Here is a 23569-nt window from a genome sequence, read left to right as displayed (position 1 = left end):
CGCTAATGAAGATATACATGAGTGCAGCAATTATATTTAATGAGCACACCCCACTTGTGCATTGCGGTTTTACCGAGGTGGCATAAGAGATGTGCGGGGGCCTCGAAAGCCTGTTTCGCCAAAACGATGCTGTTGCGGTTGTCATGGCATTATTAGTCGATCAGCTTATTTTTGTTAATTTGTTTCCCCCGCGATGCGGTGACCGGGGGGGGAGCCGTCTGCGCGGGAGCGCGAGAGAAGAGAATGCTAATTATAACGCAAGTGGCGAACAAAGACAAGGAGGAGAAGGAACGGACGAGTGGCGACACCACAGCAACTCTACTTTTCCCTTAGTCATGTCGGGCTACGGGCCCGTGGCAGCTTGTTCCTTTGTCCAGGCTCTCGTTAATGAGCGGGGATATGGGACAAGAGCCGTCACTGTGTTAATCCGCTTCAGGAGCTTTGAAAAAAAGCCTTTTCTGCAGGGAAATGTGCTGTTCCACCGAGTCTGCAGCAGCAGCTGCAAGAACACAGCCTTTGACATTTGTCTCATCCCAGGTGGGGGCAAAGAACGATAGATGACATGGAGAGAGAATTCAATGGTACAGGGATGAACTGTGCCCAGCGGCCAAAACTGTATGGATGTTGTCTCCAATATGGATGTTGTCATCTTTTTATCAAACCAGATAACGTAAAAAATAGGACGTCTTTCCCTGTTGTCAGAAACAATAAGGTTACCTGGTGTAACAGAGACAATTTGGTTGTCATCTGGTAATGTCTTCTCAACCAGAAAACCAGAAAAAAATGTCAAGACGTCATGTGCCAGGTTGTGCCTGCTGGATGCAAAATAGCTTGAGGCTGATCTGGTTATCAAAGCCCATCAAGCTAAAAATTCTTCCACCAAACATTGTGTCGCTTTGTGCCCAGATAAACATGTAGCCCTGAGGGAGCATCGAATGGGCATTTATGGAGTAAATAGCACGTGTACAGTGCATTCGGAAAGTATTCAGACCCCTTGACTTTTTCCACATTTTGTTACGTTACAGCCTTATTCTAAAATTGATTAAATCGTTTTGTCCCCCCTCAATCTATACACAACGCCCCCTAATGACAAAGCAAAAACAAATGTATTAAAAATAAGAAACTGAAATATCACATTTTACATAAGTATTCACACTCTTACACACTACTTTGTTGAACCATCTTTGGCAGCAATTACAGCCTCAAGTTTTCTTGGGTATGACGCTACAAGCTTGGCACACCTGTATTTGAGGAGTTTCTCCCATTCTTCTCTGCAGATCCTCTCAAGCTCTGTCAGGTTGGATGGGGAGCGTTGCTGCATAGCTATTTTCAGGTCTCTCCAGAGATGTTAGATCGGGTTCAAGTCCGGGCTCTGACTGGGTCACTCAAGGACATTCAGAGACTTGTCCAGAAGCCACTGCTGCATTGTCTTGGCTGTGTGCTTAGTGTCCTCCTGATCCTGACTTGTCTCCCAGTCCCTGCCGCTGAAAAACATCCCCACAGCATGATGCTGCCACCACCATGCTTCATCATAGGGATGGTGCCAGGTTTCCTCCAGACTTGGCATTCAGGCCAAATAGTTGGTGTCATCAGACCAGAGAATCTTGTTTCCATGGTCTGAGAGTTCTTTAGGTGCCTTTTGGCAAACTCCAAGTGGGTTGTCATGTGCCTTTTACTGAGGAGTGGCTTCCGTCTGGCATATCTTCCATAAAGGCCTGATTGGTGGAGTGCTGCAGAGATGGTTTTCCTTCTGGAAGGTTCTTCCATCTCCACAGAGGAGCTCTGGAGCTTTGTCAGAATGACAATCGGGTTCTTGGGCACCTCCCTGACCAAGGCCCTTCTCCCCCTGATTGCTCAGTTTGGCCAGGTGGCCAGCTCTAAGAAGAGTCTTGGTGGTTCCAAACTTCTTCCATTTAAGAATGATGGTGGCTACTGTGTTCTTGTTGACCTTCAATGCTGTAGAAATGTTTTGGTACCCTTCCCCAGATCTGTGCGTCGACACAATGCTGTTTCGGACCTCTACGGACAATGCCTTCGATCTCATGGCTTGGTTGTTGCTCTGACATGCACTGTCAACTGTGGGACATTATATATACAGGTGTGTGCCTTTCCAAATCATGTCCAATCAATTGAATTTACCACAGGTGGACTCCAATCAAGTTCCAGAAACATCTCAAGGATGATCAATGGAAACAGGATGCCCCTGAGCTCAATTTCGAGTCTCATTGCAAAAGGCCTGAATACTTATGTAATTAAGGTATTTAAAAATAAATAAAAAATAAATACATTTGCAAACATTTCTAAAAACCTGTTTTCTCTTTGTCATTATGGGGTATTGTGTGTAGATTGAATAGGACATTGTTTCATTTAATCAATTTTAGAATAAGGCTGTAACGTAACAAAATGTGGAAAAGGGAAGGGTTCTGAATACTTTCCGAATGCACTGTATGTAGAGATATTGACATATATGATAACATGTCCCATCTTGCCCTCCAATCCTGTCCCACCAAAACCTCAAACACAATGAATGCAGAGAGAGAGACTGACTGCCTTTTCAGTTCTTTCACATCAGCAGCGCAGATGAAAGGATAAAGTCAAGGAGAGTTAAGTACTTTAGATTGTTGAGTTACACACTAGTTATTTCCCTCCCCGCTGGCTCATCTCAGACTATTCCGGAAAAATCAATCCCTCGACCTTGTTAAACCACTTGTTAAATGTGTGGGTGTTGTGGTGATCAGAATGGTGCAGAAAGTATTCAGATAAATAGTATTGGTAATTACTAGCATGAATTATGTAGCAGTGGTTGAAATGTCCCTTCAACATTTACTTGGTAGTTTACAACCCACCGCTCCAAGCACCACCAATGCAGCCCGAATGGAAATCAGTCAGGAGTGCAATCAAAGTGACAGTGAATCACTGGCTCCCAGATAGATAGTTGTTGTTCCAAACACATCATAATGATGTATTGTACAGTGAATCTCTCCCATCTGCATCCAATCCTATTTCAGAGGTAACCCGTGGGAGTAGCCTTATGCTAATGCAGATTCGAGGCCATGTCGTCATGGTTACACGTCAGCTTGCTACAGGTTATAAACGCAGATGCTTCTAGAGTACAGCTACTCTAGTACGTTACAATGTTGATTCTATGTTAGCTCATGCTTGCAAAAAGTGTATGTTTTGGATAACACCTACAAGGATTAGCTTTGTACTAATAATAGCGGCTTTTCTTCAGCCAGTAAGTACACAGTTGAGGAACGTAGTTTTACTGGACGTTAAAGGCAGCACATTCCACCTTGGTAAAGAACCGTTTTGAACTCTACATTTCCCTCATGGTTTTGTTTGCGTGTTCATATCATTTGCTATGATGGGAGAGAAAATAGCTCTTGATTCAACCCACTTTCCAAGGTGCCTGGATCGCTCGCTCTCACTCTGTTGTATAATCATGCAATCCATTGATGGGTTTATACAGTATTAAGCAAGTCTGCGTATTTATGACACAGGACTATTTAAATGTTTGGGAAATTGGGTAAATCAATCATCTTTATCATGGAAAATGTTTTGGAAGCAAATTACAACTTCATATATTCCAGATCAGCAATGCAAGTAGTCCATGGTACAGCAAGTCATTTAACCATGTCTTTTTACAGCCCTGGCAACAAGCAGTGCTATATTTTGCTAGGTTTATTTTGCTTTATTATATTCATGTTGTAGAAGTGCAGTAGCTCACTTTCTTATGATGAGAACGACTAAAAGGGTTCAGAAAGCATTTGGATGCATACCACACAAATGAATTAGGATCGCACAATTCTGTATGTCATGCTTCATATAGGGTATATTCCATAATAGGCCTTTATGTCACTTGGCTGCTCACTATTATAAGGCCGCTTGAGCCAATAAAATAAACAAATTGACTTTATTCTCAAAATCTTTTGACTTTATTCTCAAAATATTTCAACTTTATTCAAGTATTTTGTCTTCGATCTCAAAGAATGAACATATTAATCTTGATATTAATCAAAAACACTGTTGGTCCCTATACTCTTCCGTACAAAACAGGAGCAGTGTTTGTGATGATGAAATAATCAGGGAGTGATTACAGTGGTTGAAATGAATGTAGGTCAAATGCAAATTTGCAGGAACAAGTTGACCTCGAGCTTCAAATGTATATTTCAACAGAAGTTTAATTAAATGACATAATTTAATTAGCAATCTGTTAATTAGCCTATTTTTGGGAGACAGAGAGGAAGGCAGACATCAACATGGATGGAGAGATTAGTTTGTGAGGGTTCTGTGAGAAAGACGAAGGGGATCGATATTGTGGAGGAGAGGATTGGATTGGACAGGGGAAGGTAATCTCACAACAACACCAACTTTACAGGATGACTATCTCTAGCTAGAGAGAGGGTTAGCATTGTGGGTTATTCAGTCATTCCATTAGGAGAAAAATCCCAAAGGAAATGTTATTCAATGCCTAAATAAATAAATGGTTAAAATCAGCATTGGGTCCCATTTTAAAGTTCCATTTTTTTTTTTATCTGGATTTCTCCATTCTTGAAATGGAATTGATCCCAGTCCTGGCAACTATTATATGTTAATTCTAAACCTTTGGAAAGTTGCTTCCTAAGATTCTTCATGATCTCCACCAAAGTGATGTAAGGATACTCTTACGGCATATTATGCCAAAGCTAAGGGTAAGGGTTTAAAGGGTAGTTCAAGTTTATTATAACATTTGTAGGTATTGGAATACATACAAATTGCAGGGTGATTGCAGAGGAAACAGCTTTTTACACCAAAGTAACTGACTATAAGAGAAACATACCAGATTTGGGGACTAGACTTTGTGGCAGCACAAAGTGGGGATGTGTGCTGCCACAGACCAGAGGGATACCCTACGAAGCAAGCTAGATCTACAAGGGTTTTCTAACTCTTACCAGCTTCTGTTAGCTTCACATTCCAGCTCAGGCTTTATCCGTACTATGATGGTGGATATTGCTCATCCACCTGCCGCTTACTCTAGCAGGCATGTCGCACATGGCTAGTCGAAACGCCAAACTATTCATTGAGACAATGCTGAACCATTAATCCATGGGTGAGTCAGACCCCACATTTTCATTTTTGATGAAATCAAAGTGAAAGAAAAGTTATCTTACAAATTCAGCAGGCTATGGCGTGAAAGAGGCTTTTAGAAGTGCCGACTTCATTTTATTGCTTATCATTAATGCCGTCTTTGGTGTCTTTGATTAAGTCACACAAAGTGTTACATTACTAAATGTGATATTTCAACAACAACAAAAAGTTTACAAAAAATACCATTTGATTACTAACATATCAGTCGTCCTCAAGTTAAGGGATGATGACGCAATCTTTGCAAAAGGGAGGGAATCTGAGTTCATTGGTCCTCAACGTGCAGCTCAGTCATTTCGTTCAGGGTAAGTGGAGTTAGCCTGCCCCGGAGCAGGTTCGTTCTGAAGGATTCATTGCCATAGACATTTACCTGGCTGAAAGGTGAGCCACTTTCGTATGACCGGTTATCCTGAGTTGAACTCAGAGTTGACCAAAGTTACCTCACAAACTCCCAAAAACCTGCTTCGTAGGATAACCCTCTAAGCTAGGCTAAGATTCTAGTACAGAGACATGTGAGACGATAATGGTATGGTGGCTAATTGAGCTGCCAGCCACACCCTTAAAGAGTTCATGAGTCAGCTGTGTACACTTACAAGCCAGCAGGCATGTTCCAGGCTGACTACATGACTTAAGGTGCTGGCGAGGGCGTGGATATGATTACGCTACCCCTCACGGCACCCCAACAGAAAGGGGGTTCAACCACAGGAGGTTGGTGGCACCTGGGGAGGACGGGCTTGTAGTAATGGCTGGAGTGGAGTAGGTGGAATGGTATCAAATACATCAAACACATGCCATTCCATTTGCTCCGTTCCAGCCATTATTATGAGCCGTCCTCTCATCAGACTCCACTGGGTTCAACACTCATCAATATTTCTGTTCTTGGTGTGTTCAGTGACTGGTCTTTTTCCGTACACTGAAACACTTTCCTCATGAACTGATTAACTTAGCTTTACATTGGACAAAGAGCCTGGCTTGCCTAGTTTGCCAGTAAATTGTGTGCTGATAGAAAATACTGCAGTGGAGTAATAGCACCCTTTTTCTGCATAAAACAAAGGGAACCTGCATACTGTATCAATATCCTGAGTAAATGTACACTACAACCTCAAATATACAAAGATGGCAAAATAATTTGATGTGAAGTCAACCAGAGACTTTATTGCCCCTTCCCAAAAGGAAATTAAGTCAGAACTCCAAATTGGATTGCCAGACACAGACAGATTTTTTGGGCTGCATATGAATCTGTTTGTGAATTGACTTCCTGATGTGAAGAAGTAGCGAGGGAGTGATGATGAACATGTCACTGTGAGTGCGTGGGCCCTGCATCCCCTGGCAGCTGCAGACTGGGGACCCAACAGTCATCCACGATCAGCCATGTTAAGCTAATTGAGACGTAATGGCTTAATTATTAACCCAACAAGCTAATTTCACTGAATGTTTAAAGGCATAGTTTACCCAAATGATCACTTTGGTTGGTAAACACTCAAGTTAGCGGCTAGTGACAGTGGCTACGTTAACATACCGGAAGGTGGAATGGTGGATTGCACTCTGTCCTTGTCCACAGAATAACAAAGTGAGGAAACAAATATGGAATTTTGTAATTGGGATGAAGGTTAGTAATAAATAGGAGTTTCACAACTGTCTTTGGTTCGAAAGGTGGCCGACCCTGGTCAGTGATCTCTGGAACCGACATTTGACAAAGCTCCTTGTTCAGATGGATTTATTAAAATTTTTATTTGCATGCCAGGAAGAGAAAAAAAACACTGTTTGCGTATACATCGAAGAATCAGATATGCAGCGCTGAAAGGCACATTTAATTTGAAAAGGATTAGAGGTAAATGGCAGGGGAGTGAAGAGAGGAAGTTTCCTAAACTGGAACTCGACACAGCTTAGTCTTGATCCGCCATTTAGAGCAGGTTAAGCCTCGTTGTCATCCCCCTCATGAATAATTTGCTATTCTCGACGCCGTTGTCGAAAAGGAAGTTTGGAGTCAAAGTCCTCCGAGATTTAAGACAAAGGCAGAATTAGCTCATAGATCTGACACCAAGACACCCGACAATTAGGGGAATGTTATTCAGCTGAGTATTCAGCTTTTTAAAGCCATGGAAATAAAGGCATCCCTCTGGGCAAAAATATGTTGAATCAACATTGTTTCGACGTCATTTCAACCCAAAAAATCTATGTGATGACGTTGAATCAACGTGGGAAAGTAATTGGATTCGCTAAAAGTCAACAACGTAGGGGCATTTTGTATTTTTTTCACCCAACTGTTAACCTAAATCTAAAGACATGGTGAAATATTTTGTTGATTTCATGTTGAATTCATGTTAGTTGTTAACTCAACCAAATGTAAATCAAAACTAGATCTTGAACTGACATCTGTGCCCAGTGGGATTGGTTCTTTGAAAAGTGTGTTATGTGCAATTGCAGGCTAAGGGCACTTGTGTGGTGACCTGTACGTACTGGAGACACAAGCTCATTATTCTGTGTCACATTTTTTACATGCAGTCAACATGCTTTCCTCTGGAAAGCAGGGCTCATCCCTTCCAGACCCTAGAGAGATTAACCCATCCATCTCAGTATCTTATTATCCACCATTATGGGCCCTCTGACCTTTTTGGCTTCCATGCTTCCTCAGCAGGAATGGACTGGGACCAGAAATCGGCCTAGGAATTTTTATCACACCAGCCCATTTTTTCCCCTCTAGTCCCCACACCGGCCAGGCCCCTCGGGTGAAAGATGAACCACATTGGCCCATTTTTCTTCTTCTTTCTTTCTTTTTTATTTAAACTTTATTTAACTAGGCAAGTCAGTTAAGAACACATTCTTATTTAAAATGACGGCCTACCAAAAGGCAAAAGGCTTCCTTTTGGGGGCTGGGATTAAATTTTTTAAATAAATATAGGACAAAACACACATCACGATAAGAGGGACTCCACAACACTACATAAAGAGAGACCTAATAAAACAACATAGCATGGCAGCAACACATGAAAACACAGCATGGTAGCAACACAACATGACAACAACATGGTAGCAACACAACATGGCAGCAGCACAACATGGTAGCAGCCCAAAACATGGTACAAACATTATTGGGCACAGACAACAGCACAAAGGGCAAGAAGGTAGAGGCAACAATACATCCCGCGAAGCAGCCACAAGTGTCAGTAAGAGTGTCCATGATCGAGTGTTTGAATGAAGAGATGGAGATAAAACGGTCCAGTTTGAGTGTTTGTTGCAGCTCGTTCCAGTCGCTAGCTGCAGCGAACTGAAAAGAGGAGTGACCTAGGGATGTGTGTGCTTTGGGGACCTTTAACAGAATGTGACTGGCAGAACGGATGTTGTATGTGGAGGTTGAGGGCTGCAGTAGATATCTCAGATAGGGGGGAATGAGGCCTAAGAGGGTTTTATAAATAAGCATCAACCAGTGGATCTTGCGACGGGTAAACAGAGATGACCAGTTTACAGAGGAGTATAGAGTGCAGTGATGTGTCCTATAAGGAGCATTGGTGGCAAATCTGATGGCCGAATGGTAAAGAACATCTAGCCACTCGAGAGCACCCTTACCCACCAATCTATAAATTACGTGTCCATAATCTAGCATGGGTAGGATGGTCATCTGAATCAGGTTTAGTTTGGCAGCTGTGGTGAAAGAGGAGCGATTACGATAGAGGAAACCAAGTCTAGATTTAACCTTAGCCTGCAGCATTGATATGTGCTGAGAGAAAGAAAGTGTACTGTAGCCATACTCCCAAGTACTTGCATGAGGAGAATACCTCAAGCGCTAAACCCTCAGAGGTAGTAATCACACCGGTGGGGAGAGGGGCATTCTTCTTACCAAACCACATGACCTTTGTTTTGAAGGTGTTCAGAACAAGGTTAAGGGTAGAGAACGCTTGTTGGACACTAAGAAAGCTTTGTTGTAGAGCATTTAACACAAAATCCAGGGAGGGGCCAGCTGAGTATAAGACTGTATCATCTGTATCTTCTAAGCACCACACCGGCCAGGCCCATTGGGCTCAAGATTAGCCAGCCCATCTGACAGGGGTAAGCCGTGCTTCCAAAATTTCCGAAATTGCCCTATGGCCAGTTCGTCTCTGCTCCTCAGAGTAGGAAGAACATGTCCACTTTTCCCTCTGTAGAGGAAGCTAAATAGAGAGGTCTGGGGAAAGGCCCACTCCTTTTCATTTCAAAGACGACATGGTTCATTGTCGCATTAATAAAAGTATTTTGACTGCACCTGCAGAGGCTTCGATTATGTGCGGCGCCAATGTGACTTTCTCTTTAATTGCCTCTATTGCTTTAAGTTGATTTATCTTTGCCTGAAAGTCTGAAAGTGAGATGACTGAAAGAGGTCTGGGTTTGAACAGGTAACTCACAGGCTGCTTGTGAATTGGCAACATAAAATCAAATACTTTGTCCATTTGATTAGAATGGAAATTTGCCTAATGCCTTTTCCCTAAGCCCGACACACACACACACACACACACACACACACACACACACACACACACACGTTTAGAGGCACAGGGTGAGCCATGGTGCAGTACCCCTGGATGGAGAGTTATTTTTGGAGTTGCCTTGCTCAAGCATAGTGGTAGTAATGATCTGACACTAGAAGCCCTCCAAAATGTAAAAAACTGGCTTATTGCATACAATGTTTTCTCTCTACCTTTCTATCAGAAAGGAGAAACCCATCTCTTTTCTAAACCCACCTCATCTCTTCCCTTGGCTTGTATTGATTTATAAATCGCAACAAAAACATTGCACTTTGTTGCTAATCAAACTGCATTATTTATGCCGCGGCATTAATTATTCATTATTGTGGTTCAATACGGCACCACAGAACGCCTGAGCCAATATTGTCATGGAAATCCATTTTAATCACACTATGCAAATGAAGATCGGTGTAAATATCACAATTACCTTACCTTACAATTTCCATTGACCATGTCAAAAAAATTGCGGGTGCCTGTAGTCTCTTAACATAGTATATTTAGCACGCTATTGTAAGTTTACTCGTGTCTTTTTTAAAGAATCGCCTAATAGCAGGAACGGCACCATCTAGTGGTCAGAACCTGGTAATATATAAACCCAACAACTTAAATGACACATTTCTCTGAACAGGAAAAATACATTACATAGGATGATTGGCGTGGAGTACGAAGGGGCCGTGGATAGCTTTTGACAATTTCTTTGGATTTCTCATGTTACTAATTATTAGAAAAAAGTTTGGTCCAAATCAGATGTTAGCTAATATCATTATTGAATATTATATGAGTCCTAAAAATTTAAATGGCCAATTTGGGTGCAATCAATTAGCTTCATTTCTCTGAGATAAAATTATATTTCAACCAAGTAATGTTTCTGGAATGCTTATTTTATCTATTTCTAGCTACAGAAACAATTTCAGAATAATCTGAGATGGAGGGTGTCATGGCTTGCTGAAATGACATGGAATGACCCAGGATAATTATTTATTCAGTGAATACATTTTCACTTGGTCTCTGTATTGGAGCCCAGGCAGTCATGGGTCTTGTCAACGTCAACATGTCAATGATGTTAAGTCGTTTTTGCTATTTCACAGGTGGAATAAGGGACAGTCCATCATATTAATCTTGTGTAATTACACAGTCCATCATATTCATCTTGTGTAATTACAAAAACCACTCACCTCCATTAATATACAGTTATAATGTAGTTACCAAATACTATGTAACAACATTGTATTAACATGTTGTAACTAGTGTAATTAGTGTTATTAAACTAGAGCAACTTAATGTAAAGTGTTACCCATAGTTCCCACTTACATGGGTTGTGGGACCGCCAATAGGATTTAGGCTAGAGGAAGAAGAGGTGTGGGTAAATCTGGCTTTAGTGAGAGGCGAAACGGGTGAAGATGAATGAAGAGAGATCAAAGGAGTGATAGAGGAAATGGAACTAGAGCAAGATGAAAATTGATGGAAAGAGGCAGACAGCAGGGAAGGAAAGGAGAGGAGGTGAAAAGGAATGTGAGTGAGTGATGGAGAGAAGGAGACGGGGGGGGGGGGGGCAAGAATTGGAGAGAACAGAGGAAGAGATATTGGAGAGGTGGGTAGTTATTGGGGGAATAGAGAATGTGGCAGAGATTTTGAGAAAAAAAGGAGGGAGAGATGAATGGATAAAAGTTTCTGTGAAACTGAACCCTGCCAATGGATGTGTGTGCGTGTTGTAACACTATTAGAACTACTGATGTCACCACAAGGTGGATATACCGTCAGACGCCACACTCCCGTCACCCCAAACACATCCCCTCTCGCCCACTGTGATTGGCTAAGAGAAAGCGGCTAGCGTCACAGGATTATGCGGTACTGGGGTGTGATGTGGAGGGAGGGCTGGGCAGGCCTCGTAAGACACCCCACCGCTCCCTTCCAGACCCGCTCCCCCTGTATTTCGTCTGAGGTCATAGCTGAATGCTGTGCGTCTTTCGTGCCATCCTTTGGCTGACGTCCTTGGCACCCGAGGCGATGTCAGTGCTCGTCGCCAAAGACTCACAGCACAGCTCTGCAACACACAAGCGTCTGTCAGGATTTTTACTCCCGTCTTTTATCTTTTGTGCGTCACTGCCTCTCACTCACAGATCAGTGAGTGAAAGAGCACAATGATTCTTTTTGAACAGCTGCACAGTGCACTACAGCAATACACGACCTCAACTGCACTGTATGTGTGCGGACGGAAGTAACTAAGAGATTTAACCGGGAATGTGTATATCTCATTACACGTAAATGTATTCACTTTGTGCATGAGGAAGGAAGGGAGGCTGATTGATTCCTCCTTATGAAGTTCAGATTTATTCATATGTGTTTTTCAGTCAGCATTGACCCTCCATGCTCCCCTTGCTCATTACCATATAAAGCAGAATCCCTCTGCAGTCGAGGGAAAAGTACGAGACTGGAGTGGAAACGAGGAGCTTTGCTGTTTGCTCTGCCTTCATCTCTGTGCGGGTCACAGAGTTCGCTAAGCAAATAATCATCAGAATCATCAGAAACAGAGTACAGATGACACCCCTATCCTTCCCTGTCAAGCGACAGATTTCACCTCCAGACTAAAGGTTTTTGGATATCTTCCCCTGTCACTCATAAGACAACTGCTGCCCTCTACTATTTTAAGTGATTGTAGCAAGGTGATTGCAGGGCAAAAAAATCTATATCACTGTCGTTTAGACTAACTGGTGGCCACGATATTTAGATGAAGGATGATATGATATCAGCATTCCTATTGGGTGAGTTCAGTTGGTACAGCTGCTGTTTGACAATCAAAAAATGTTAGCTCTACTGAACCCATCACTCATCATTATTCACGATTCATTCAGGATTATCCAAAATCATGGTAGCATCCACATTCATGTAGAAATGTTCAGAAACATATTATTTTCTTATTTACAATAAAAGTGACTCCAAAAATGACACAATACATTATTTACCATTCATTTCTGTTAGGCACAAAATAATCTGAAACACAACCAAAACAAACTGTGAATGCATCCAAACTGTTTGTAGAGTCACACGCTTGAAGTAGTCATTGTGTGCTACTTTAATACACATATAAGTGAATTTGTCCAAATATTTTTGGTTCCTTAAATGTGTGTGTCAAGAAGCAGTGTGGCTTGGCAGGGTCGTGTTTCGGAGGACGCATAGCTCTCGACCCTTGCCTCTCCCGAGTCCGTACGGGAGTTGCAGTGATGGGACAAGATTGTAACTACCAAATTGGGAAGAAAATAATAATAATCACTGTCTAAATACTTTTGGACCTCACTGTATGTGAGGGCTGTTCCATTTTCTGTCATGTAAATATCATGGACAATATCAGATTAATAAAAACACACTATACATTGCCTAGTCTTCCCTGATTTTATTATTTTGGGAAATAGTTGTTTCTTTGCTGGTTTCCTCCTCACAAATGAAAGGCTTATTAGTCTGTCTTGTTTGCTAACTTTACCGAGCTTCAGCCGCATAGGACAAAAGCATGTTCCATTAGGCTTGTAGATAGTTCATCAATACAGGACTGATCTTAAGGCAATTAAATGCATTGACAATACATTCCGGATCGTCAGAGAACAATCGACATCAAAACAACTTGCTATTGATTATTGACACACTATTAAGGTGACGCACTGGATGATACAGTTTGCTGTCCAGAATCGCACCTGCAAATACCTCGTTGCTTGACCAGTTTGTCCCCTAGACCAGGGCTTTTCAAGTCCAGTTAAGGACTTGAATAGTTGGATTGGGTGTGCTATTTTTGGTCTTCAATAAAAATTCGCTAGATCAGTGAATCAGATCAATACACTTGTTATAGTTCCGTACCCCTTCAAACATTCAACCTCCTGCGTATCCCCTCTAGCACCAGGATCAGCGCACTTTCAAATGTTGTTTTTTGACATCATTGTAAGCCTGCCACACACACACTACATGATACATTTATTAAACATAGGAATGAGTGTGAGTTTTTGTCACAACCCGGCTCGTGGGAAGTAACAAAGAGCTCTTATAGGACAAGGGCACAAATAATAATATAATAATAATCAATCATTTTGCTCTTTAATTAACCATCTTACATATAAAACCTTATTTGTTCATTGAAAATTGTTAATAACTCACCACAGGTTAATGAGAAGGGTGTGCTTGAAAGGATGCACATAACTGCAATGTTGGGTTGTATTGGAGAGAGTCTCAGTCTTAAATCATTTTTCACACACAGTCTGTGCCTGTATTTAGTTTTCATGGTAGTGAGGGCCGAGAATCCACTCTCACATAGGTACGTGGTTGCAAAGGGCATCAGTGTCTTAACAGTGCGATTTGCCAAGGCAGGATACTCTGAGCGCAGCTCAATCCAGAAATCTGGCAGTGGCTTCTGATTAAATTCGATTTTCACAGAACCGTTTGTTGCAATTTCGATGAGGCTCTCTTGTTCAGATATCAGTAAGTGGACTGGAGGTAGGACATGAAAGGAATAACGAATCCAGTTGTTTGTGTCATCCGTTTCAGGAAAGTACCTGTGTAATTGTGCACCCAACTCACTCAGGTGTTTCGCTATATCATATTTTACATTGTCCGTAAGCTTGAGTTCATTTGCACACAAAAAAATCATACAATGATGGAAAGACCTGTGTGTTGTACTTGTTAATGCAGACAGAGAAGAGCTCCAACTTCTTAATTATAGCCTCAATTTTGTCCTGTACATTGAATATAGTTGCGGAGAGTACCTGTAATCCTAGATTCAGATCATTCAGGCGAGAAAAAACATCACCCAAATAGGCCAGTTGTGTGAGAAACATTATGCAAGCGGTCAGACAAGTGAAAATGATGGTCAGTAAAGAAAACTTTAAGCTCGTCTCTCAATTAAAAAGAATGTGTCAATACTTTGCCCCTTGATAACCAGCGCACTTCTGTATGTTGTAAAAGCGTTACATGGTCGCTGCCCATATCATTGCATAGTGCAGAAAATACACGAGAGTTCAGGGGCCTTGCTTTAACAAAGTTAACCATTTTCACTGTAGTGTCCAAAATGTCTTTCAAGCTGTCAGGCATTCCCTTGGCAGCAAGAGCCTCTCGGTGAATGCTGCATTGTACCCAAGTAGCGTTGGGAGCAACTGCTTGCACGAGCGTTACCACTCCACTATGTCTCCCTGTCATGGCTTTTACGCCATCAGTACAGATACCAACACATCTTGACCAACGAAGTCCATTTGATGTCACAAAGCTGTCCAGTACTTTAAAATATCCTCTGCTGTTGTCCTGGTTTCCAGTGGTTTGCAGAAGATGATGTCTTCCTTAATTGACCCTCCATAAACGTAATAGACATATACCAGGAGCTATGCCAGGCCTTCCACGTCTGTTGACTCATCCAGCTGTAATGCATAGAATTCACTGGCTTGTATGCAAAGCAGTAATTGTTTCAAAACATTTCCTGCCATGTCACTGATGCGTTGTGAAACAGTGTTGTTTGATGAAGAATTTGTCTTTATAGTTTTTTGGGCATTTTCCCCCAGCATTGTCCCAGCCATGTCCGTGGCAGCAGGAAGAATTAAGTCCTTCACAATAGTATGGGGCTTGCTTGTCCTAGCCACTCGGTAGCTCACCATATAAGACGCTTCTAGCCCCTTCTTATTAATAGTATCTGTTGCTTTTATACATGTCTTACTACTCAAAAGTCGTCTTAATTCTCTCTCAAAATTAGCATGTTTTGTTTCTAAATATCTGCGCACGAGTGAAGGTTTTGTCATGACGTGGCCCTCTTTGGGTATAGCGAGTGCCTTCCCCCTGTCACGCCCTGACCTTAGAGATCCTTTTTATGTCTCTATTTTGGTTTGGGCAGGGTGTGAGTTGGGGTGGGTATTCTATGTTCTATTTCTATGTTTTGGCCGGGTAGGGTTCTCAATCAGGGACAGCTGTCTATCGTTGTCTCTGATTGAGAACCATACTTCCCACCTGACTTTGTTTATGGCACTTAGCCTTTATCTTCACGGTTTGTTTTGTAGTGTTTATTGTTTTGTTCGGCGTCTTTTCATATAAATAAAGAAAATGTACGCTCACCACGCTGCACCTTGGTCCAGTTCTTTCAACGGCCGTGACACCCCCGCTCTCCCTCTTACACCCAGGTTCTGTTATCTCAGGTCGTAAATTCCTGGAGGAGACTCTCTCCCTCATGCAGTATAGAGAGAGGGTTCACAGTAGAACAAAGGAACTTCTTCTACATCACAGAACTTGTGAACTGAACAATGTCCATGTTTTGGAGAAAGCGTAAACGGTCGGTGGAGAATCCAGCTACGACCGGTCCATTTTGTTTAATGTTTGTGACCTCATTGAGAGACAATACAGCCACATTACCATAACTCTGTTTATACAAGAGACTCCATTATGAGATTTGCATCTAATTATTGTATAAATGAATGAGTAAAGATGAAACTATTTGTGAAATTATGTAATGTGATTTTAAACTGTTTAATGAAAGAGAATCCAATTCCCTTTAGAGTTTAACTAAGTCATTGGCCCGCCCCATGAGCACAAACATTGATCTGGCATCATGGGATAGCCTTTTCTGCTATTACGAATAAAAAAAACACCTAGAGAAGCCCACTTCAGACCATGCGCACCTCGATTACCGAGAGGGCTAAGGTTTGAGTAGAGACCACAAAAACCACAGGATAAGCAAAGGTTGTAATGGTTGCTGAATTCTTAACCATACCACGTGGTTAAACTCTGAGACTATCGATCCGACAGAATAAGAGCAAATCTTCGATACTAATTACTAGTCTGCAGCTAGAAGTTATGTCGACCTGAAATGCGAAGACCGACAACCGCCAAAATATATATACATTTCTGAATGGGACTATGAAGTATCCATTCTAACCACAAAAGACTCCAGGGACGCAAAGCGAAGTTCAGATGAACTTTCCAACAGAAAGACGGACGATTCCAACAGAGATCATGACGACACACTGAGCGTAAATCTATATTTTGATTGCAAATATTTGAGTGAGCGTTCATGTGCAAAGGATTAGTATTTCTATCAATATAATTATCAACTGTGTGGTGTCTTTTGTCTTTCGCGCCCTTCTCAGTCCCTTTGTCTATCAAGCCGCCACACCGGTTTAGCCACTAGGGCACATCCCATATCATTTTCTTGTAACCATACCTACTGTTTGTTTGTTTGTTATGCATTTCTGTGATTATTTAGTTAGTTATTAAATAAATTATTAAGACAATTGATGTATGGATGATTCATAGTGAAGACCTGGTTCGTGCAGATAACCAACAATTTACGACGTTTGGAATGAAACTAACGTGAGGTAAAGAATAATTCATTAATTAGAAGACTAATTGATCAGATATTAAAATATCTGAAAAGTTATATTAGGAAAATCATAACTTTGTAATCTGAAGATTTTCCTTGGTGCCCCGACTTCCTAGTTAATTACATTTACATGATTAGTTTAATCACATAATAATAATTACAGAGAATTGATTTGATAAAATAACAGTCTTAACTTTAATGATGCCAAAGACACAACAGTTTCATTGAGTTGTGAGATAGTACTTTTGCACTGTGGCTGAGGAAATGCACTACTCCCAATATAAGTGAACCTCATATCAATGTAGTTCTCATCATATTTGCCCCTCTCAGATGGTCCAACATCCCTGTCTGTTGTTCGGTGCTTTCCCGGGTAAGGGGGCAGTAGCTCTTCGGCTGCATCAGATTCACAACTGTCAGTGTCCATGCTAGCTGGGCTAACAACAAATGCAGAATTACTGATGCTTGCATTTGATGTGCTCGTGGAAGCAGAACAATTTCTGTCGTTGACAGGTGCAGGTGTAGTACTGCTGGTAGTAGCAGTACTATCAGTAGAGCTGGTATGTGTCTCTATGGACGTGGGCCTTACTTTTTTTAACCATTCATCCATTTTCGAGCAATGAGCAGCAGCTACGTTTGGCTACATACGGATCATTAGTGGAATTCCCGCGAGAGAGTAACAGTTAATATGATTGGATGTTAATTATTTGACTCGGCTACCTGTATTTGACATTGTGTTGTTATTTCGCTGAACACTAGATGGTTTAATTTTATTTTTGGCAATGAAACGAGGCTACTCAGGCGAGAGAAAAAACCTCACCCAAATGTATAGCCCCATTGGAAAATATAAATGGAGTGTTTGAAAATGTGAAGAATAAAAATAAAAAATAAATTATTTTTTATTTTTTAATGTGAATCACATTTTTATTTTGCGCACCCCTGATGGCATTACGTGTACCCCCTAAAGGCATTACGTGTACCCCAGTTTGGGAATACCTGCTCTAGACTATCAGTTCTCAAAACACTTAAAATGGTGATACTCAATGTGTCGGTGTTGTAAAAATGTTAGGTAACAGGTAAATCCCAATCAGCTTTAGGTGGGTAACCACTCCAAAAAGGTCTGGGAACAACTGGTCTAATTTCTTATTGTATCCTTTTCCAGCTGGAGCAACTAAGAAGATGGGCTGTGCATTTGGACTGGGCCTGGAGCGCCTGGCCATGGTGCTGTACGGGATCTCTTAGAGCCAGGATGAACGCTTCCTCAAGCAGTTCTGCCTTCCCAACATCAACAACCCAGTCACCTTCCAGGTAAAGCCCTAGTCTTTTTTAAACACTATTACTCCGCCATTTTAGGCCGTTGAGGTTTCGACCCTAGATCTGGATAGAAGTAGCACTTGCCACAAAGCCCATTTTAAAGTTGTCAACTGGGTGATACTTCGGAGGGGTCACAGAATTTCATCCAGGTCAGCAGGAGGGATCAACCAATGAATTATACTCCTGAGCAAACATTCCAGCACTGCAGATGGCAGTAAATCACCAAACGTGGCTTGTTCAGACTACACATTCCATGCATCTTTGTTTATGAACTACCAATACACTCCAGTTCCTTCAGAAAGTATTCACAACCGTTGACTTTTTCCACATTTTGTTGTTTTACAGTCTAAATTCAAAATGGATTAATTGAGATGGTTTGTTACTGACCTACACACAATACCCCATAATGTCAAAGTGGAATTATGTTTAAAAAAAACATATTAATACAAAAGATTAGGCTGAAATGTCTTGACTACCTCATATCTGTCCCACACATAAAATGATCTGTAATGCCCCTCAGTCTAGCAGTGAATTTCGAACACAGATTCAACCACAAAGAGCAGGGAGGTTTTCCAATGCCTCGCAAGAAGGACACTTATTGGTAGATGGGTAAAAAAATAAATAGGACATTGAATATTCCTTTGAGCATGGTGAAGTTATTAATTACACTTTGGACGGTGTATCAATACACCCAGTCACTACAAAGATACAGGCGTCCTTCCTAACTCAGTTGCCCAAGAGGAAGGAAACCGCGCAAGGATTTCACCATGAGGCCAATGGTGATTTTAAAACAGTTGCAGAGTTTAATGACTGTGATAGGAGAAAACTGAAGATGGCTCAACAACATTGTAGTTACTCGACAATACTAACCTAATTGAAGCCTGTACAGAATAAAAATATTCCATTACATGCATTCTGTTTGCAACAAGGTATTAAAGCAGGGATCATCAACTAGATTCAGTTACTGGCAGATTTTTTTTCTTGAGCAGATGGTCAGGGGTCTGAAAATAATTGCAAATAATTTGTAGACTGCAAATTGACTGCAAGATGCCCAATCAGATATCATTTTTGACTAAATAACTTCAAACCTTGCTTACACTTGTATACAACCACAAACATTATATCTAGGGTTGCACAGGGAGGGTATATTACTGGAAACTTTCGAAAGTTTACTAGTAAACTATCAGAATTTTAGTATTGTTCAAGGATTTTATGTAATCTATCATAAGATATCTAGTGGCCCTGTTGGATACTTAAAATTATCTCTTTTACCCTGTCAATATGTATTTGTTGTCAATGTTTTGGTGTCAAACTGGTGGTAGTTGTGAAAAATGTTAATAGTTGGAAGAGTTGCTGAGTTAGATTAAAATAATAACATTGTTGAATAGATGATTGTTTCATTCAGTAGGCTATTTTCTCTTGAACCATATGGCCGATCTACTACAAACTAATGGACTCAGATATATATTTAAAAAATGAATACTTTATACAGTGCCTTCGGAAAGTATTCAGACCCCTTGACTTTTTCCACATTTTGTTAGGTGACAGGTCTTATTCTAAAATTGTTCAAATGTGTTTTTTCCCCCCCTCATCAATCTACACACAATACCCCATAATGACCATGCAAAAAAAGAATTTGGGAAATATTTGCTCATTTATAAAAAAAGAAAAAAAAAAGAGATATATCACATTTACATAAGTATTCAGACCTTTTACTCAGTACTTTGTTGAGGCATCTTTGGAAGCAATTACAGCCTTGAGTCTTCTTGGGGATGATGCTACAAGCTTGGCACACCTGTATTTGGGGAGTTTCTCCCATTCTTCTCTGCAAATTCTCTCAAGCTCTGTCAGGTAGGATAGGCAGCATTGAACCCGATCGAACATGTTCGATCGGGTTCAAGTCTGGGCTCTGGCTGGCCACTCTAGGACATTCAGAGACTTGTCCCGAAGCCACTCCTGCGTTGTCTTGACTGTGTGCTAAGGGTCGTTGTCCTGTTGGAGGGTGAACCTTCGCCCCCAGTCTGAGGTTCTGAGCGCTCGGAGCAGGTTTTCATCAAGGATCTCTCTGTACTTTGCCCCGTTCATCTTTCCCTCGATCCTGACTAGTCTCCTTGTCCCTGCTACTGAAAAACACCCCCATAGCATAATGCTGCCACCACCATGCTTCACCGTAGGGATGGTGCCAGGTTTCCTCCAGACATGATGCTGGGCATTCAGGCCAAAGAGTTGAATCTTGGTTTTATCAGACAAGGGAATCTTGTTTCTCATGGTCTAAGAGTCTTTAGGTGCCTTTTGGCAAACTCCAAGCGGGCTGTCATGTGCCTTTTACTGACAGGTGTGTGCCTTTCCAAATCATGTCCAATTAATTGAATTTGCCACAGGTGGACTCCAATCAAGTTGTAGAAACATCTAAGGATGATCAATGGAAACAGGATGCACCTGAGCTCAATTTCGAGTCTCATAGCAAAGGTTCTGAATACTTATGTAAATAAGTTTTTTAAAATTTGCAACCATTTCAAAAAACTTGTTTTTGCTTTCTCATTATTGGGTATTGTGTGCAGATTGCTGAGGATTTTTTTTACTCAATCCATTTTAGAATAAGGCTGTAAATTAACAAAATGTGAAAAAAGTCAAGGGGTCTGAATTATTTTGAAAGGCACTGTACAAATATATATTTTTAAGTTACTCAAGTGAAAATTATCAAGTTACGATAGATTGCCATGTATTTTCTGTTAATTACCAAAATAACCAAAATTCTGGTAACTTTGGTAAGTAAATCACATAGAGCTGATTTGCTGGTGTTTTTACAGTCTTTTATGTCCAACAATAAAAATGTAACAACTTTTCTTTTGCTCAGAAAACTTAGGGGGCCAAATAAAATCACCTGCGGCCCAAATTTGGACTAAAAACAAACAAAAGATAACTATTGTAAAATGTATTTAGTATGTATAAGCAGGAAGTAGAAGCCTAAGTATTGTTGTCCATTAGTTTACTCCAATTTGGGGAGGGGTGGTAGGGTTAGGGGAAAATGTATTAAAGATATATATATTTTATATATTTACCCCAAAAATATATGGGGGATTGGAAATGATGAAGACAATTACATTGGTAGAAGCCACAATCTATCTGCAGTAATAAAGCTGATCTACCCCCTAAAAAATACTTTTTTACTGAATACTTTCTGAAGGCACTGCAGAAGTAAAATAAATAAGTGGTACTTTTCAAGCATAGTGTTCCGGAATTTCTTACATTCTAGCTCCTGGATCATAAACAATAACAATCAAACGATACAATTAGAACCCCGAAACTGAATATAAGAATTAATGAATGAAGGAAGGCATGGATGAAGAATGATTGGCCAAAATCTCTCTCGAATTGACACTAGGTAATACGCATGTCGAATCACAGAGGAACACACGGTTTCATACTTCATACCTGAAGGTAGTGTATGGCTCGTTAGTTTTCATTCAATGGAAGTTCTTGCTCAGGCAGGCTACATTATGCTCCACTTCAGACACTATAGATAGATATTTAATATTCTCTCCTCTACCTTTTGACAGTCTCTGTTTAGTTACTGCTGCTTTACACCCTCCGTCTCTGCTTCTGCCTTCGTCTCCCTGACCCTGACCCCCCACCCACTCATCAAACGTGTACACACACGTTTTACATTTTCCCTCCTGACCGCCTATAGCCTTCATAGCTCATGTTTGAAAGCGCATTAACTTTTCCATCCACCTCTTCTATTCTCTTTCCTGGAGGAGAGTTTTTCTCTTTTTCCTAATGCCCTCTGTGCCGTCTGGGACCATTGGTATTCCTCGTCACGCCCGTGTTTACTGTAATGTGTTTTCGTGAGCTGTTTTTCCCTCGGTTGTGTGAATAAGAATGCCCAAGCATGCCCATTATCCCACTAAAACCAAGGTTTTGTTCACCAGGAAAGGACCAATGTAGAGCTGCCGAAGCCGTTTAGCTTATCCATGTTGACCACAGCATGACAGTCATTGTTTGCCTGCTTCCTAATTCACTTACACATTGTGCTCCCGTCACATAATCTTGCATTTAAGTATTTTCCGAACATTTGTTTTTGCCACAGGGGTGTGGCAACTGCACGTAATAGCTTCTTAAATTGTATATCCTGTTTGGTTTGCCCCAGGGAATGACACTCAGCTCAGACATTGAACCACATCCGCTTCAAGTAACATACTGCTAAGAACTACTAAGTACCACTTCAGTTCAGCATCACTCATAACTCATACGTTACCTACTACATTCTTTCTTTCTTCACTTTACCTCAGGCTTTTATTCTCTACGGCCTGGGTCGGGAGGACATGCTTGCGCATGCCACTCAACGCTATCCCACTGTCGGGATGTTTTATGCATGAGTCCTTCTCACTGCGTAGAGACAGGTGGAGTGCAGGTGCCGGTTCAGGCAGAGGTGAAGCCGCCGCTGCTGTACCCTTATGGGGGGCCTTTTAACCGGGCCCTTTGGTCAATTAAACACAGTGTTAAAGGTGATATTTACAGCTGTTTTGATCATTTACATGAATTATACTGTATATGCCTATTGATTATTAAAGAATAGGCTGTCAACTATAAATGCCTCATGAGCGTAGCTCAACTGTTTTACCCCATCATAACCTCCCAAAAAGTTGTTTTAATCCATTGCGTGTAAACAATGTATTTGTTAACAGACAATATACAGTATTCCAACGCTGATGGAATCCTCCTCTTTTTAATAGAGGCCATCACTCTGTTTTCTCACACAATTGCATAGCCTATAGAAATGTGCAACATCAGCTCATGGGCTCTCATTAAGTGTTTGATTAGATTTGCATTGATGTCAGAGTAATTAGAGGAACAATTGCGGGTACCAGGCAGTTAGCAAGTTTAGTGGCTACTACATCAGCAGCATCAGAGCTTGGAGAATCCTAATTACCGTGACTAAACGGTCACGTGGAATTTGACTGCCATCATGAATCGTGACCGCCGGTTTGGCGCTAATACGGTCACAGTAATAGCCCTAGTTCAAATCTGAGGTGGAGTCATATTGAAAGTCAATACTACTAAGTGATCATGTCAAATGTAATCATCATTGTCATTGATTAAATATTTTTACACAGTTTTAACTGAACAGCGTACCACTTACCTTAAAACCACCATACCATTTCATTAATTTACTTATAATGGTTTGGGACACCTGGGACCATCGTTTAACATCCTGACTACTGGTAAAATAAATGTCTTGAGAAGATCTTACAAACATCCTAACATGGTCCTCAATGACTTCCTGGTAACTTACAGG

At 41.1% G+C, this 23569-nt stretch overlaps 1 protein-coding gene across 1 annotated transcript in view; it reads left to right on the top strand.

The window, feature by feature from the left end:
- Positions 1–23569, top strand: part of fars2 (phenylalanyl-tRNA synthetase 2, mitochondrial) — a 133080-nt gene that overhangs the window by 29601 nt on the left and 79910 nt on the right. The window contains 2 exon segments of the mRNA XM_071331080.1: positions 17362–17371; positions 18119–18260. Of these exon segments, the coding sequence (XP_071187181.1) occupies positions 17362–17371; positions 18119–18260 (152 nt within the window).

The sequence above is a fragment of the Salvelinus alpinus genome, chromosome 10 (genome assembly GCF_045679555.1).
Source record: "Salvelinus alpinus chromosome 10, SLU_Salpinus.1, whole genome shotgun sequence".
In the NCBI taxonomy this organism is placed as follows: Eukaryota; Metazoa; Chordata; class Actinopteri; order Salmoniformes; family Salmonidae; genus Salvelinus; species Salvelinus alpinus.
This window is presented reverse-complemented; position numbering and strand designations above follow the sequence as displayed.